This window comes from Moschus berezovskii, chromosome 7, assembly GCF_049115385.1.
Source record: "Moschus berezovskii isolate FMDL1 chromosome 7, NW_MosBer_1.0, whole genome shotgun sequence".
In the NCBI taxonomy this organism is placed as follows: domain Eukaryota; kingdom Metazoa; phylum Chordata; class Mammalia; order Artiodactyla; family Moschidae; genus Moschus; species Moschus berezovskii.
Genome location: NC_142466.1, coordinates 32,321,646 through 32,338,785, shown reverse-complemented (window position 1 = coordinate 32,338,785; position 17,140 = coordinate 32,321,646). Strand labels below are relative to the sequence as shown.

Below are 17,140 nucleotides of genomic sequence, written 5' to 3'. Positions count from 1 at the left end.
CAATGCAATCCCTATCAAGCTACCACCGGTATTTTTCACAGAGCTAGAACAAATAATTTCACAATTTGTATGGAAATACAAAAAAACCTCGAATAGCCAAAGCAATCTTGAGAAAGAAGAATGGGACTGGAGGAATCAACCTGCCTGACTTTAGGCTCTACTACAAAGCCACAGTCATCAAGACAGTATGGTACTGGCACAAAGACAGAAATATAGATCAATGGAACAAAATAGACAGCCCAGAGATAAATCCACGTACCTATGGACACCTTATCTTTGACAAAGGAGGCAAGAATATACAATGGAGAAAAGGCAATTTTTTAAACAAGTGGTGCAGGGAAAACTGGTCAACCACTTGTAAAAGAATGAAACTAGAACACTTTCTAACACCATACGCAAAAATAAACTAAAAATGGATTAAAGATCTAAGCATAAGACCAGAAACTATAAAACTCCTAGAGGAGAACATAGGCAAAACAACTCTCCAACATAAATCACAGCAGGATCCTCTATGATCCACCTCCCAGAATATTGGAAATAAAAGCAAAAATTAACAAATGGGACCTAATTAAAATTGAAAGCTCCTGCACAACAAAAGAAACTATTAGCAAGGTGAAAAGACAGCCTTCATAATGGGAGAAAATAATAACAAATGAAGCAACTGACAAAGAATTAATCTCAAAAATATACAAGCAACTCCTACAGCTCAATTCCAGAAAAATAAACGACCCAATCAAAAAATGGGCCAAAGAACTAAACAGACATTTCTCCAAAGAAGACATACAGATGGCTAACAAACACATGAAAAGATGCTCAACATCCCTCATAATCAGAGAAATGCAAATCAAAACCACAATGAGGTACCATTTTTCACCAGTCAGAATGGCTGCTATCCAAAAGTCTACAAGCAATAAATGCTGGAGAGGGTGTGGAGAAAAGGGAACCCTCTTACACTGTTGGTGGGAATGCAAAATAGTAGAGCCACTATGGAGAACAGTGTGGAGATTCCTTAAAAAAATGGAAATAGAACTGCCATACGACCCAGCGATCCCACTTCTGGGCATACACACCGAGGAAACTAGAATTGAAAGAGACATGTGTACCCCCAATATTCATCGCAGCACTGTTTATAATAGCCATGACATAGAAGCAACCTAGATATCCATCAGCAGACGAATGGATAAGAAAGCTTTGGTACATATACACAATGGAGTATTATTCAGCCATTAAAAAGAATATATTTGAATCAGTTCTAAGCAGGTGGATGAAACTGGAGCCTATTATACAGAGTGAAGTAAGCCAGAAAGAAAAACACCAATACAGTATTCTAATGCATATATATGGAATTTAGAAAGATGGTAAAGATAACCTGTATATGAGACAGCAAAATAGACACAGGTGTATAGAACAGTCTTTTGGACTCTGTGGGAAAGGGTGAGGGTGGGATGATTTGGGAGAATGGCATTGAAACATGTATATTATCATATGTGAAATGAATCACCAGTCCAGGTTCGATGCATGATACAGGATGCTCGGGGCTGGTGCACGGGGATGACCCAGAGGGATGGTATGGGGAGGGAAGTTGGGGGGTGGGGTGGGTGTTCAGGATTGGGAACACATGTACACCTGTGGCAGATTCATGTCAATGTATGGCAAAACCAATACAATATTGTAAAGTAATTAGCCTCCAGTTAAAATAAATAAATTTATATTTTAAAAAAGTCAAATGAGGTTTTGAGTATAAAATCATTTTTTTAAACTTTGAAGATAGCACATAAACTTTATTAATTATCAGAATGACCTCATCCCCCAAACCTAATCACCCTAACCCAACTTGATTTTGTTCTTTTTCTGAAATTATAGTTAGCTGGTTGTTTGTCCTGCAGGGTATAATGCTTGACTGCATGTTTGCTTTTCCTATTTTCTCTGAGCAGCCACAGTGGGAAAGGAAATGTACTCACAAAGGGACCAGAGTCATGATACTTTGTGGCAGGCATCCTCAGGGATTTCAACACATGACTGAGGGCTTAAATTAAAAATAATCATACTATTCAGTGACTTCATTGTGACCATCTTGCTGGACATTGACATGTTCATCAAAACTCTGAGGCAGAAATCTCTGACTCAAAATATCTAGCCAGCATTTATTTCTAAAGCACAAAGGAATCTAGACTAGCATACAAGTGGCTACTGACTATCTGTTGACCATGGCAATTTTTTAAATCTGTTCTTCTACAAATGGTATTTTATCATAATCATTCTTGCTACTCTTCCTTTTCCCACCACCTATTCTTCCCATTCGATCTTCCTGATGAGTGATGTTTATGTGTAGAAAGGGAGGAAGTGGTATTAGACAGAATATTCAATTTTTTAGAATGAGCTGAATCTCTTTAAGGTGTGACACTGATAGAAAAAAACACCTATAGCAGAAAGCTCCTATGCATAAAAGAGAGATATATCACACAGCTTTATGAGTGAACGTTTATTTCAATCAAGCCATCTTTAATATGATGAGGATTTCAGATAATGCCAGTCAAGTATTTTTACATCTCCTTGTGAATACTCTTTAGCTTCTAGCATTAGCTAGTTTTTGAGAGATTTGTAAAACTAATCTTTCTGAATGGGAAAAGCGTACTTCAAGAACAGACCTCTTTGTTGTGGACTCATACTATCCATTTTCCTAAGTGATGGATCCTTGTATGCCCTGACTTCCCTAAAAGGTTGACAATGGAATTTTTTAAAGCTCTTCTGTTTTTCATTGATATTCCATATGAAATAAGTAATCTGAAGTTGAATAACCTGCTTTTCTCCACCTTTGTGAAAAGCAACACAACTGGTATGTATAGAAGACCTGCCTGTAATCACATGCCTATTACAGCTTGATCAGATTTTCCATATTTCTGTGTTTGATGCCTCTTGTCAGTATTTTTTTACTAGTGAAAGGAAAGAACCTCAATTCTAAAAGTCTTCTACCTCCACCACCTATATTTCCATCAGTGCTATCAAGAGATCTACACTGGAAGAACTTCCTTGTGACACACCTATGGAAATGTACGGTCAAGTTTGCTATTTCATTCTTTCAAAAATTCAATGATTTCCTTGACAGATAAGGTGAAAGGAGTCCTTGTTTGACATGTGACACTTTTCGGAAACTGTAATAAAATCCCCCTCTATTAGAATTCAGTCTTGCTTGTTGTTGGTTTCACCACACCAGAAACTTCCTGACCTTCTCTTCGCTGTTGCTGGCCTGCCCCGTCATCATTTCAGCAGTCATCAGTACTTCCTCCAGGGCGTCATGGACAGGAAAGGTCACCTCCTCGTCCAACACTCTTACAACAGTAGAAGGAAGGGGAGGTGAAACTCCCTTCAGCCCTCTCTGCTACATTATAGCGGCTCCGATAAAGGACATGGATAAGGAAAAGGCTGAAACTGTTGCTTAAAAGGTTTTGGGATTAATTGAGGATTTAATTCACCCTTTCTTTCTCTCCCCCTGCTAAAGCAGATAGTTGAGAGTTGGCACAGTGTCAAAACCAGGCTGTTTCTCAACCCGAATTTCAGCTCCACACATGTCAGAGTCTTTGTTAAGGGCTTCTTTTTAAACAGGGGATCTAAATTTCCACTTGTGCCTTGAGCTTTAGTAAACCTGGGCTACTTTAAATTGTCACTTTACAAAGAAGTAACCTGCTTTTTTTTTCCTTCTTCATCTTCTTCACATCAAGTCATGTCAAGTAACATGCCTCTGTTTAGGCTTAGTGAGGACGTTTCCAAATTTTATACAGTCTAAGTCAAGGAGGGAAATAAAGAGGAACTTTATGGAAGAGGCATAAAGCAGTTGTACAGAACACGTTTAAAGGGCACATTAAGTCAGTTTTTGTCTGTGGTTCTTTCCCTTTATAGCATATGTTATATATTGACAGGGATTAAGTTTCTCTCCTGAATGGAACAATACAGAGTCACAGGGAGCTACTGTACTTTATAAAGCACAGGCACCCTCACAGGCAAATAGCAAATATAAACAAACGTATCTTACAGTATCTCACAAAGGACTGACCAAGTTAGTTAAGAGCACCGGGCTCTGCTTCATCTTTCGCAAGTCCGCATCTTTTGCATTTCTCTCCTGGCTCTGCCGCGGGCTCCTCCGCACTCCTTTCTTTTTCGCCCTTTCCCCCCGGCCCCCGCCTTTCTCGCTCACACTGTTACACTTTCTCTGTCCCCTCGGCTTTGTTATTCAGCATGTCTGATTAGCAGGAGCCTGATTGGCTGGCTGCCTGCTCCGAGAGAGATTCCATTCAGCTTACCCCCCACCCATCCACCCACCACCCACCCCTTGGTCAGGAAATATGAGCGGGTCTGATGGAAGCTGATAGGCAGGGCTGGAGTGTGAGCACCAGTGCTGGATGTGACAGCAAGCAGAGGAGCACTTTGCAGCTTATTCAGTGTCCGATTCGGATTCCGGCAAGAATCCAAGCATGGAATGCTGCCGTCGGGCAACTCCTGGCACACCGTTCCTCTTGCTGGCTTTCCTGCTCCTGGTAAATGCCTTTTCGTTTCAATACATCCTTAGTGGCCATTTAGTCTGGGTGCTGTTGGGGTGGTGTGGACGTGTGCGAGTGTGTGTGACTGTATCTTTCTCTTCAAATGCCAGGTAAAGTAATTTACATGGCTTTTAAAAAAATAAAAACTTTTTGCAGAAAGCTAACCCCAACTTCCCAAACAAAGTCTACAAGACTGTGTCGGATTAGCTAGAGGTATATGGGATACTGAGACTTAAACTTTGGGGTCTACTGCATGGTGCTTGTGTGCTGAGGGCTGTATAAACGGTGGTGTGCGTGCTTGGAATTTAGGTAACAGACGTCCTGAAATCCAGCTCATTCACTGTGGTGCTCCTGTAATTTTTCTGAAGGATGGGCTGTGAGGGGCTTTCCCCCACTGCCTGTTATTCTTCCTTCCTCTGCACACGTGCTCAGGAACCAGGTAAAAGAGGGAATGAAAGCCTCTCTGTGGCCAACCCAGATTATAGTTCATAATTATGGCAAGTCATCTATGGACACAAGTTAATGCTAGTATTTATGAATTGAGGATTATGGTCTTTGATCTCAGATCTTCTTTTGAAGAAGAAAATGCTGACTTTAGTTTCGGCTGCTTTCCACAGTCACAGTGATAAGATGCTCTGCTCTGGAACGTCAGCACACTGCATTTTTGACTCGAAGTAAATGTTCCGTTGTGACTCATACTTGGTTTTATGGGCAGAAAATGAACCTTTACTGTCCAAAAAAAATCTACACTCAAAATATTAATAGCAATGCACATTTTTTTAAACCAGAGTGTTCTGGGCAGGCAGCTTTGTAAACCTCATCTGAAGGTTTGATTCCAAAATTTGCACACACCGAGTCCAAACAAACGTGACTGTAGCTCTCCCTGTCACATTTCTGGAGAGCCAGCCCTTCCTCAGAAGGTAACCAGGCAAGAAGGGAAAAGGGGGAAATTGTAACACACCACACGTATAGGTCACATTGATTCATCGAAGATGAAGGAATGTTTGTTCTGATTAGACTCTGAAAAATTTGATCTGCACTGTAATTTTGAAGGAGGGAAGCAAGCTATTTAGCATAAATTTTAAAACTCCAGGAAGGCTCATCAGCTCATCAGACAGTGATTAAATATGTTAACATTCCCGCTTCTTATTTGCATCATTATAGCCAAGAAGTCATAATGCTACGTTGCAAAAGCTGTAAATACAGAAATATATTTTCAAGTGCTCATAGAAATGTAAAGGCAAACTGAATTTTAAGCATGAATGGACTGTAAGTTTTGGGCTGTTCTGAGGAATATAAAAAGCAGAATGTTTAGGTATGCTTTATGACTAGTGGGGCAAGCAATTTATGAAAGGTGTCTCATTTTTTCCATATGGGACGTGTTACTTATATACACACCATTAGTTTGCCTCGTCTTTCCTTCTTTGTGAATTTTTGAAAGCATGGGTTATTTTCCCATTTAATTACATCATGAAACAAAATTACCAGTACACAGTACTTTTTTGATATCTTCGTATAGAGGTATGATCTCATTATACTTTGGAAAAACTTGCCCATTCAGGAATAGATTGTTTTCACTGCCCACTTGGTAAGTGCAGTATATTTCTCTTTGATATTTTTAATATTCATATATGTGTTTGAGCATATAATGACACTTATGTGGACGAGCATTTGCTTATTTCAGATTTGAAACATAAAACATCTTTGGTTTAAATTACAATAATTATACTGTGGGGATAAAAGGAAATAAAACCCAGGCTTGTTTTATGCCTATATTTAAATCAATTGGGATTCTGAACGTTAGGCCAGAAAAGAAAGAACTGTCTGGTGAGTGCCAAGATATATCCCTGTACAGAGTAACAGTGTTAGTTACTGCTATTTATTGTGTGTCTGAATGTGTCAAACACAAGGTCAGTTGTTTGAAAAGCATAGCAGTGAGTTCTCACAACAATCTTGCAAATAAGGCATTGTTAAACCCATTCTGCAGTTAAGGAAGCAAGCTTATATTTGAACTCAAAAGGGAAATAATGGAGAGAAAATGACTTGTTTGGTTTGTACTATGGTCACAAAATGTTTAGTAGTGATGGAAGCAATGACATAGGTTGGTCTTGAGTCTTTACTGGAGGTGTTTAGGCTTTTTGCTCATCTTGGCCACTAACGATGTGTGCAACATTTTGGGCACTTGTCACACTTGCTCATTCACTGTCCCATGTAGCTTTGGAGTCAAAAGTAAGTTATTGGCCCAAGAGAAAGTGACCTGGAACGTGATCAGTAGTTGAACCGGAAGTGTGACATTTTCAGCTCAACCTTCAGTCAGCATCTAGAAATGGAACTGGGTGGCTTATTTTTCTTATAATTGTTTGATACATTTTAAGAGTCTGTCTAATTTTAGAATTAATTTAAGCAATTTTTAAAGCTCACTTTTTACTTAATGGAAAATAGTCTGTTTAGTGGCAAAGCCTAGTTTCTACTTCAAAACACAATGAAGTCCCTGGGTCTTTTATATCTATTTTTGGTTAGCACTCACATTTGCATGCAAAGCTCAGACATCATAAACTGCTATTTTACTATGCACACAGTAGGACAGTAGTGCTGGGCAAGGGATTTTATTCTGACATTCAGATCAAATTAAGCCACAAAACCCCACATTCCCCATCTCCCCACCCTGCTCCCCTTTTCCCTGCTCCCTCCTTTGTCCCAATTATTTAGCTCAAAAGGAATGTGGGGGAAAACCATGACCGGCCATTGACATATGTGTCCATCCAAACTTGAAGTCAAATCTCTTCTTGTCAGAAAGGCATTTAATCAAATTTGCATTTGCTTTTTGTTTCTTTTAAGTGGTTTTAAGCTGTTTCGCCTGCTATTGTGGGAGTTGCAAGGGTAACACTCAGAATTATAATAAAGTACATGTGTTTTTCTGTTGAATTTCTTTTTTTTTCTCTGTACTAATTTATACATGGAAACTAGTCAAACACAATAGCCCATTCCCTTCGGTCAGTCTGGCACTCTCCTCCACTATTATCTAAGTGGATCTATCTTGGATGGTGATAGCACCATTAGCTTGTGGAATGAATGTTAAGTCCCTTATTTATAGCAGACAGTGGCCTGCTTCAACAGTGTGTATGTGTGTGCATGCATGCACAAGCACCTTTCTATAACTATTTACATCTATTTCTTACTCTGATGCCTACATTGACCTTAAATCAAACTCAAGGATATTTCAAGTAACCTGGAGAATGTAACGAGGAGTTTCTTTAAACATTATTTACTTCATGTTTTTGAGTCGTTTCTTATCTAGACATAGTCAGCTTCATTTTTGTTTTAGCATTTCAATCTGTTTCAGACCCACTTTCCAGTCTCCATTATTATTTTCAGGTGAACCAGTTCTAGAGCTTCATATAAGTTGAGGGAAGTGTGTCCAATAGTAGTCACTAGTGAACTAAAAATGAATCATTTTACTCCAGGCAAGGTTTTTCTTGAAAGACTGTGGATATTTTAAAGACTTTTGAAAGAGAGAGAATGAATAAATAAATGTATCTGTGCATTCATAGGAGTGTTAAATACTGTTTACCTATATGTTGATTCCTCTTTACATATATGTGTGGATAAAATGGAAAGTGAATCTCTAGCAGACCATGGGAGAAGCAATTACTCAAACTTAGGAGTATACAGAGCTCATTCTTATATCTTTAAAACGAAATTAAAATCAGGGTATGTGTAGTTTTAATCAGTGAAGTATAGATAACCCCTGTTCTTGCTATTCATTTTTAAGCCCATTTTGTTGGCACATTTTGCACAGGATTTATGTTTGCATGAGACATGGTCTGCTATTTTGGTTCTCCCCTTTATTATGGCTTAATCAAAATATAATTTTAAGTTCTTTCAGAAAAAAATGCAGTGTCCTGTGAATTTCTGCATCTCCTACAGTACCTACTAGAATATCTTGGATAGTACAGGCATCATAACTGTTTGTGAACTAAATGCAGAGAGCAAAGGATGCAAAGGGACTCATACAGTTCTCCCTAAATCTCAGTATATTCAGGGGTTCCTAACTTCATATATGTTGTCCAGTTTCTTTGGTGAAGTGACAGCTCTGCTTTTATTTTGTCTATTTCAGGTTCCAGGTCTCACTGGAAATAAGTTTCTTTCTGCCCTTCTCTCATTGTGCACGTTCTATTGTTTCTTGCGGTCTCCTGAGTGACTCAGAAGTAACCTCTTCGTAGCTGGAGGACCATAGTGTTTTCTTGAGTGAGAGCCTTCCTTGACTGTAACCTATTGGTGAAGCATGTTGAGATAATCACAGAAAAATGTGTCTTAACTCCAGTTTGAGAGTCTTGCTGTTTGTACTGGTTTTCTTCATCTAGAGAGCTGGCTTCAAACTTTGTGTTTTCACCAGAATGAGACAAGTTCATCTTCTGTCAACATCATAAAAGCCATACCTTGTGGTTGAATTTTGGCTTGATTGGCAGGACAAGCTCATGAGCAGCTTAGGACTATGCTTAGGCATAGCAGAGGTGATGTAAGTCCGAAAGGATCTAATTGAAATAGGCCAGCACAGCTGTGTGGGGAGCCTGCCTGTTAACTGGGTAAGCTGTTGCTATCAACCCCTTCTTTCCATGAGCTCAAAAATAAATGACTAAATCTCCCCAATTCCCTGACTTCAAGATGAAAAACTACATCGAGTAGCTAACTGGGAGCACCCAGCATGTCGAGCAGTCTTCTGGCCATGTCAGGAAGATGTCTCACTGGTAGTAGTCTGCAGCCAACAGTGACCTCTGGCTTTTTGTTTGTTGTATTTCCAGAAGCTCAGTATTTATAAATCAATTAGAATATTTTCCTATACTTGTTAAGAGTCTCTCTTCTAGTCATAGAAATGTCTCTTATCTCAGAAACCCCTGTAATCTTCATTTGAAGAAAAACCATAATTTCTTTTTAAAGTTGAAGATTCCAGTGTTTCTCTCGCGTATTTTTTTTAATTGGAGGATGATTTCTTTATAATATTGTTGGTTTCTGCTGTACAACAATGTAAATCAGCCATAAGTATGTGTGTGTATATATATGTGAGTGTGTGTATATATGTGTGTGTGTATATATATGTGTGTGTGTGTGTATGTGTGTGTATATGTGTGTGTGTATATATGTGTGTGCGTATATGTATATATATGTGTGTGTGCATATATATATCCTCTCCCCCTTGAGTCTCCCTCCCACACTCCCTCACCCCATTGCTCTAGAGAAAGGTGAGCTGAGCTTCCTGCGCTTTATAGCAGCTTCCCATTAGCTATCTATTGTATGCAGGGTGGTGTATATATGTCAATGCTACTCTCTCAATTCATCCCAGCCTCTCTATTTTTTGTTTGACTACCCCACCCTAAATTCCATCAATGTATAGTCAGCATTTAGTAATTGTTTGTCAGAGGCAAACGTAATTCATTGTATTCTCAACAGTATTTCAAAATGTAATTTCTTCAAGTCTTGTGCTTCCTTATATTTATTTCTGTCATGACTTCTTGTATTGTAATTATGGTTCCATCTTCATCAACAAAGTTGTGGATGACAGCAGAAGTGACTGGTTCCTCTTACCTTTATCAGAATACCTGGTCTCAGTAAATGTTGTTGAATGAGTTGAGTGAGTGAATAAGAATAATTTGGTGAGAAAATATGAGAAAAGGATACAGTGCAAGTAGCAAGGGCAACATGTGAACATCCATATCACATGGGAGGAATTTCATCAACTCTGGTTTTAGTAAGATGAAATCAATAAACCTAATACATTCAAAAGAGAAGTTAAATATTTTGCTTTCTTTCTCTTCACCCAATGAAAAACAATTGAATGACAGTCCTTTTTAGTGTTGTTAGAATGAAATTTGCACCTTTCATATCTTTTTGTAATCCATTTAGTTCTCAAGGAAAAAAATGACACATTAGTTTCGTAAAACCAGAAGGTAGTTATAATTGCTCATTGTAGCAGAGATAATGGAAAAGGCAATGGCAACCCACTCCAGTACTCTTGCCTGGAAAATCTCATGGACAGAGGAGCCTGGTAGGCTGCAGTCCATGGGGTCGCTAAGAGTCAGACACAACTGAGTGACTTCCCTTTCACTTTTCACTTTCATGCATTGGAGAAGGAAATGGCAACCCACTCCATTGTTCTTGCCTGGAGAATCTCAGGGACGGTGGAGCCTAGTGCGCTGCCGTCTATGGGGTCACACAGAGTTGGACACGACTGAAATGACTTAACAGCAGCAGCAGCAGAGATAATATTATGGAATCACCAAAATTCATTTATTTTTACTGCTGGGCACAAAGATAAACTTTCTTTCTCAGCTTTGTCTGTAATTGGTTGTTCTATCATGATTGAGTTCTAGTCAATGGAATGTCATTTGAAGCCACTTCTTGGCCTGATGTCATCCACGTAATCCTCCAAATAAGTAAGAACTCTATACAACTGCTGGATGCAGAGCATCAAGCAAAAACTTCAAGACTCTAGAAAACAGTAAAGGCACGAAATGTAAGGCCTCATCCCTGAATGACTGCATGTAGCAGAGCCCTTCAGTGCCACTCTCACAGAACTGCATTTGTGAATGTTCATTTAACCGTGAACAAACATAAACCTTTGTTGTTTTAAACACTGAGATTTGGGGGAATGTGTTGTTTGTTATACAGATAACCTTCTTAAATACCATATGCTTTATATTTAGATGGCATGCATGCTTACAAATAGTACTAATATCACTTTCCATTTTTTTATATGGGAAAATTAAAATAAGGAGATGCCATGTCACCCTGATAGTGGTTTAATCTGTGTGGTTTGTGACTTATAACGTACTTAGACTGCTCTAAAATACTTGAGGGTATGTGGTGAAACAGGAAAATGGGCCCATGTCTTTTTTCTTTAATTTCATTATTTTTGGCTGCATTGGATCTTTCTCGCTGCATGTGGGCTTGCTCTAGTTACGGCAAGTGGGGGTTACTTCTGTTACAGTATGTGGGCTTCTCGTTGTGGTGGCTTCTCGTTGTGGTGTCTTCTCTTGTTGTGGAGCACAGGCTCTAGGGTGCATGGGTTGAGGAGTTGCGGCACTCAGGCTTCAGTAGTTGCAGAACACAGGCTCAGTAGTTGTGGCTCATGGGCTTTGTTGCTCCACAGCATGTGGGATCTTCCCAGACCAGAGGTTGAACCTGTGTCCCTTTCACTGGCAGGTAGACTCCCAACCACTGGACCAACAGGCAAGTCCTCCATGTCCTTCTTCAAACAGAAGCGAATTGAGCAGTAAGAAATAAGGGGTGAGGGGAGGGCACAACTGTCGTAAACAGTTGTAATCTCATGGAAGATTACAGGATCACACAACCTGACCAAGAACACCGAACCTCACAGATGCAAGGCGAAGGCAAAGACTGAGGCACAAATTATGTAGCTCCAAAGAGAGATGTCAGAAAAGAAAGGAGTAGATGAGGACAGAAAGGGGAACAGCCTCACACGCACAGACACGCGGACACACACACACACAGACGCTTCACACAGTAACATAAGTGAAACACACTTCTTGCATACACCTAGTGTCAACCTACTTTGATACATTTTTCTAGAACGCATCCAAGTGTCATGAAAGAGGCCACCGTGAGAAGAAAACAGAGCATTGGATGCAATGTTTTTGTCATCTCCAAAGTAATATAGAACTTCAGGTGGTTACTTTCATTCATGTGAAAATCACTTATCCATCGTCAGCTATGCAACCAACACAGAGCCAGGTTCCACGGAAGACAGTTTAAGGCAGTCCTTGTAATGAGGAGCTTGGTAGTGTGTTGGACATTCTGTTGTCAGAGATTTGTTTTGTTTTGTTTTGAATTTTCGGAAAACTCTTCTGTAAGCAAAAGCTTTGTTATAGATATAATGATTTTCAGTTACCCCACAAGATGGTTCATTTTGCACTCCTCTCTCTACTAGGCACTGGCTGTTTAATCCCCTCATCCAGGTAAATGTGAATTATGACTTCCCACAGATTGTCAATGTATTATCTTAGAAGTGAATGGTTTCCCACGGATTATCAATGTATTATCTTATGAATATTATCAGTCAGTATTTGACTCCAAACATACAAACTTTTTGTCCAATTTCTATAGTTTAGAATATGTACTTGTGTAGCAGTACACACGTAATAGTGTCTTAGTTAAGATAAATCCTTGGGAAAAAAACTTTTCTCAAAGTAAATTTTTATCATTGTGAAAATTATCAATAATTAAGTGTGACCAATATCTAAAGAGTTGTCAACTGCCCACTATCATTGGGGCATCATGATGACAGACTTCATTCTTATGTAGTTTCCACTCCATTGTGATTATTTTATAGTAACCAAAATCCAGGCAAAAATAAGCATATTCCATTTGGAATTAAATTTCTGTAAGTGCAATTAGTATAGTAGGTTGCATCTCCCTATCTCACTAGATTTTTATCTAAAATTCCTATTAAAATAAGGTGATTACAACAAAATCCAAAAGGCCTCATGCATAGAAGGGGCGGTGGATAGTTCAGAGAAAGGGAATAGCAGAGAAGTCACGTGTGAGCATATGCCATTTATAATTGTGAAGATTTATTCCACTTCTGAGGCAAGAAATTGCAGGACTCTAATAGTTTCACCACCTGTGAATTATTTGGGTGCACCCTCATAAGCGGGTTCTTTCTTCTATTTGTTTAAAGAAATAAGTGGTATGTTCGCCAATTCTACACTACATTAATTTTCACAGAGTTTCCATTTTCATCTTCATTGCTTTTTCAGATTTTTTCCCAAAGCTTCTGCCATTCTCCAACTAAACCTTTGGGTATTTTCTCCTTCAATTTTCGACCAGGGACTTTCTCTAAGTCAAGTCAGAATGTTGGCATAAGTGTTGCAACAAAGGAGGGAAGGAGTGCGATAACCTAAGACATCCTGGCATAAATCCCAAGAGCGCTAATGAAATGAGACAGGAAATTACGAGCAACCTATAATAAATTCAAACTGTCCAATAAAATAAATATACCTCATTTTGTTCCCTTAGTAAGGTATGGTAGGGTGTCTGATTTCTCAGCCTACACCACCATTTGAAGTCTACCAGAGTGTTGTTCAAACATTGTACTTCATTGATAGAACCAGAAGTGGAAAAGGGGAATGGAAACAATAAGAACTCCTACTGTTCAGGTGCTGAAGTGAGATTTAGAGGAAAGCTTTTTTAGAAATAGTCTGGTTTTCTTTTTTTTTTTTTTTTTCATACTAGTTATTATAACCATTTGGCATTAAGACTAGGTACCACATATATTTTTACTTTTACTTTGGGGCTTGTACCCAGTCTAAGATAACAAACATGCTTTGAAATTACTGTTACAGAGTGAATTTAACTGACATTTGCATTCCCAGGACATAGATTTATTGTGTTTTCAAGTTAAAAAGAATTTTTGAGGTAGCATAAAATTTGACCTCAGGTGACTGGTATCTCTTTGAAGGCAGGACTTTGGTTTCATTATGTCATGGATATCTTTATATCCCTAGTGTGAGGCAGAGTTTGACATACACAAGGTGTTCGGTGTAAGTTTGCTGTTCGAATAAATGAATTAATCACCTATTCCAGCCCTTTGGTTTCACAGAATTGAATTTAAAATATAAATATTTGCAAAGAGATTGGAGACTTATTTGCCAGGAACACCTAGTAGGTAGAATCCAGAGCCTGAAATCTAGATCTCTTCCCTTTGAGTCCATACTCCTTTGAGAAAGAGGTCACTCTCTATTATACCATATGACACTAGATGACCTTCATATGAGTCAGCTGAGCCAGCCTGGGTAGAGAAGTTGAGATGTTGATATGTCATCTCAGTAGATGTGAGGTCAGTAGAAGCCAAGGAAGCCATTAAGCTGATGGAAAATAATTTTGAGTGAAAACTCAAGGATTATTGTTGGTTTATATGTGTTGGGGTGACCTGGTGAGAAGAGGGGACTTAAGTTTATTTCTTGCCCTAGTTGGCCAAAAATTTCATTAAGGTTCTTCCATATCATCTCACAGAAAACCCAAATGAACTTTTTGGCCAACCCAATATCAATAACATTCATTTCTCTTTTTTTTCATATTGATAAACAATGTGAATGTGAAATATACAATGGTGATGTATATGTGAAAATAACTTCTTGGGGGACCTTGCACATAGAAGGTCTCCAAGAACTTTTAGCTTCCTTCCCATCCCTCAGTGCAAAATACTATTTTCATTGAAAGCCTGCTGTGTATGCTTGACTGTGCTGGCACAGGGTATGTTGTCTTGGGATGATTTGGGAGAATGGCATTGAAACACGTATGTTGTCATATGTGAAACGAGTCACCAGTTCAGGGTCGATGCATGTTATAGGATGCTCGGGGCTGGTGTGCGGGGATGACCCAGAGGGAGGATAAAGGGAGGAGGGAGGTGGGAGGGGGGTTCAGGAGGGGGAACTTACGTAAACCCGGGGCGAATTCATGTCAGTGTATGGCAAAACCAACCAATATAATATTGTAAAATAATTTGCCTCCAATAAAAAATAAATTAATTACTTAAAAAAAAAACAGACATGGTTCTAAAGATGCATCTACTTACATGTAGTGTCAGAAAAGATTTGAGATTGGGAAGGAGGACAGGAATTAATTGGCCAGTACATTCCATTGGTTTTATGTTGCTGTCGTGGTATAATTTTCTTTAAACTGTATATTTAACTATTGCTGATGTAAGGAAGTCTCTGCCTAAAGAAATAGACACATCAATTCATTATTTATAGTGATTCCAAGAAGAATGTGTTAAAAAAACTCTAAAACTCTAAAAATGTGTATTTAAGGTCACTTCTTGAGTTGTGGTTTCTGCCCCTCCTTGTTTTTTTTTTGCTGCGATCCTCTTTTTCAGTCATACTGAAACCAAAACTTGATGCGTGTATGACTTTGACTCTGTTTATGTGATCCATAAACACCTGTCTTTTCCATCTTAGAAATATACTTAAGGAGGGAAACCTTTATACCAGCCCATCATTCAAGTGAATGAAAGGCCAATCACAGCATATAGAGCACTAATGACAATAGGCTTCTTTCCTCAAAAGGTTTAGCTTGCTCTGTGGAAACAATTAGTGTGAAAGGCCTTTAGAAATCTTTGAGCATCACCTGGTGACCACCCAGCATGTTCTCAGCTCCCTGTTAGTAGGGGTTCTGATTTTCTAGTACCTCTGCCAAGACCGGGAGCTGACAGTGGCTCAGAGCATGAACTCCTAATTGCCAGATTCAGACTTAAATTGAAGAAAGTAGGGAAAACCACTAGACCATTCAGGTATGACCTAAATCAAATCTCTTACAGTTATACAGTGGAAGTGAGAAATAGATTTAAGGGACTAGATCTGATAGATAGAGTGCCTGAAGAACTATGGACAGAGGTTCGTGACATTGTACAGGAGGCATAGATCAAGACCATCTCCAAGAAAAAGAAATGAAAAAAGGCAAAATGGCTATCTGAGGAGGGCTTAAAAATAGTTGAGAAAAGAAGAGAAGTGAAAGGCAAAGGAGAAAAGGAAAGATATAAGCATCTGAATGCAGAGTTCCAAAGAAAAGCAAGGAGAGATAAGAAAGCCTTCCTCAGTGATCAGTGCAAAGAAATAGAGGAAAACAATAGAATGGGAAAGGCTAGAGATCTCCTCAAGACAATTACAGATTCCAAGAGAACGTTTCATGCAAAGAAAGGACAAATGGTATGGACCTAACAGAAACAGAAGATATTAAGAAGGGGTGGCAAGAATACACAGAACTATACAAAAAGTTCTTCATGACCCAGATAACCACAATAGTGTGGTCACTCACCTAGAGCCAGACATCCTGGAATGCGAAGTCAAGTGGGCCTTAGGAAGCATCACTACTAACAAAGCTCGTGGAGGTGATGGAATTCCAGTTGAGCTATTTCAAATCCTGAAAGATGATGCTGTGAAAGTGCTGCACTCAATATGCCAGAAAATTTGGAAAACTCAGCAGTGGCCACAGGACTGGAAAAAGTCAGTCTTCATTCCAATCCCAAAGAAAGGCAATGCCAAAAATTATTCAACTACTGCACAATTGCAATCATCTCACATGCTAGCAAAGTAATGCTCAAAATCCTCCAAGCCAGGCTTTATCAATACATGAACCATGAACTTCCAGATGTTCAAGCTGGATATAGAAAAACCAGAGGAACAAGAGATCAAATTGCCAACATCCACTGGATCATTTAAAAGGCAAGAGAGTTCCAGAAAAACATCTACTTCTGCTTTATTGACTATACCAAAGCCTTTGACTGTGTAGATCACCACAAACTGAAAGAGATGGGAATACAAGACCACCTGACCTGCCTTCTGAAAAAGCTGTATGCAGGTCAAGAAACAACAGTTAGAACTGGACATGGAACAACAGACTGGCTCCAAATTGGGAAAGGAGTACATCAAGGCTGTGTATTGTCCCTGCTTATATAACGTATATGCAGGGTACATGATGCGAAATGCTGAACTGGATGAAGCACAAGCTAGAATCAAGATTTCCAGGAAAAATATCAATAACCTCAGATATGCAGATGACACCACCCTTATGGCAGAAAGGGAAGAACCAAA

General features: G+C 39.0%; 1 protein-coding gene across 1 annotated transcript in view; it reads left to right on the top strand.

Annotated features, from left to right (window-relative positions):
- Positions 1-4,383: 4,383 nt before the first annotated feature.
- Positions 4,384-17,140, top strand: part of ADAMTSL1 (ADAMTS like 1) — a 529,587-nt gene continuing 516,830 nt past the window's right edge. Inside the window, exon 1 of the mRNA XM_088837881.1 lies at positions 4,384-4,532. Coding sequence (XP_088694007.1) covers positions 4,470-4,532 — 63 coding nt within the window. The 5' untranslated portion in view covers positions 4,384-4,469. The remainder of the gene's footprint in view (positions 4,533-17,140) is intronic.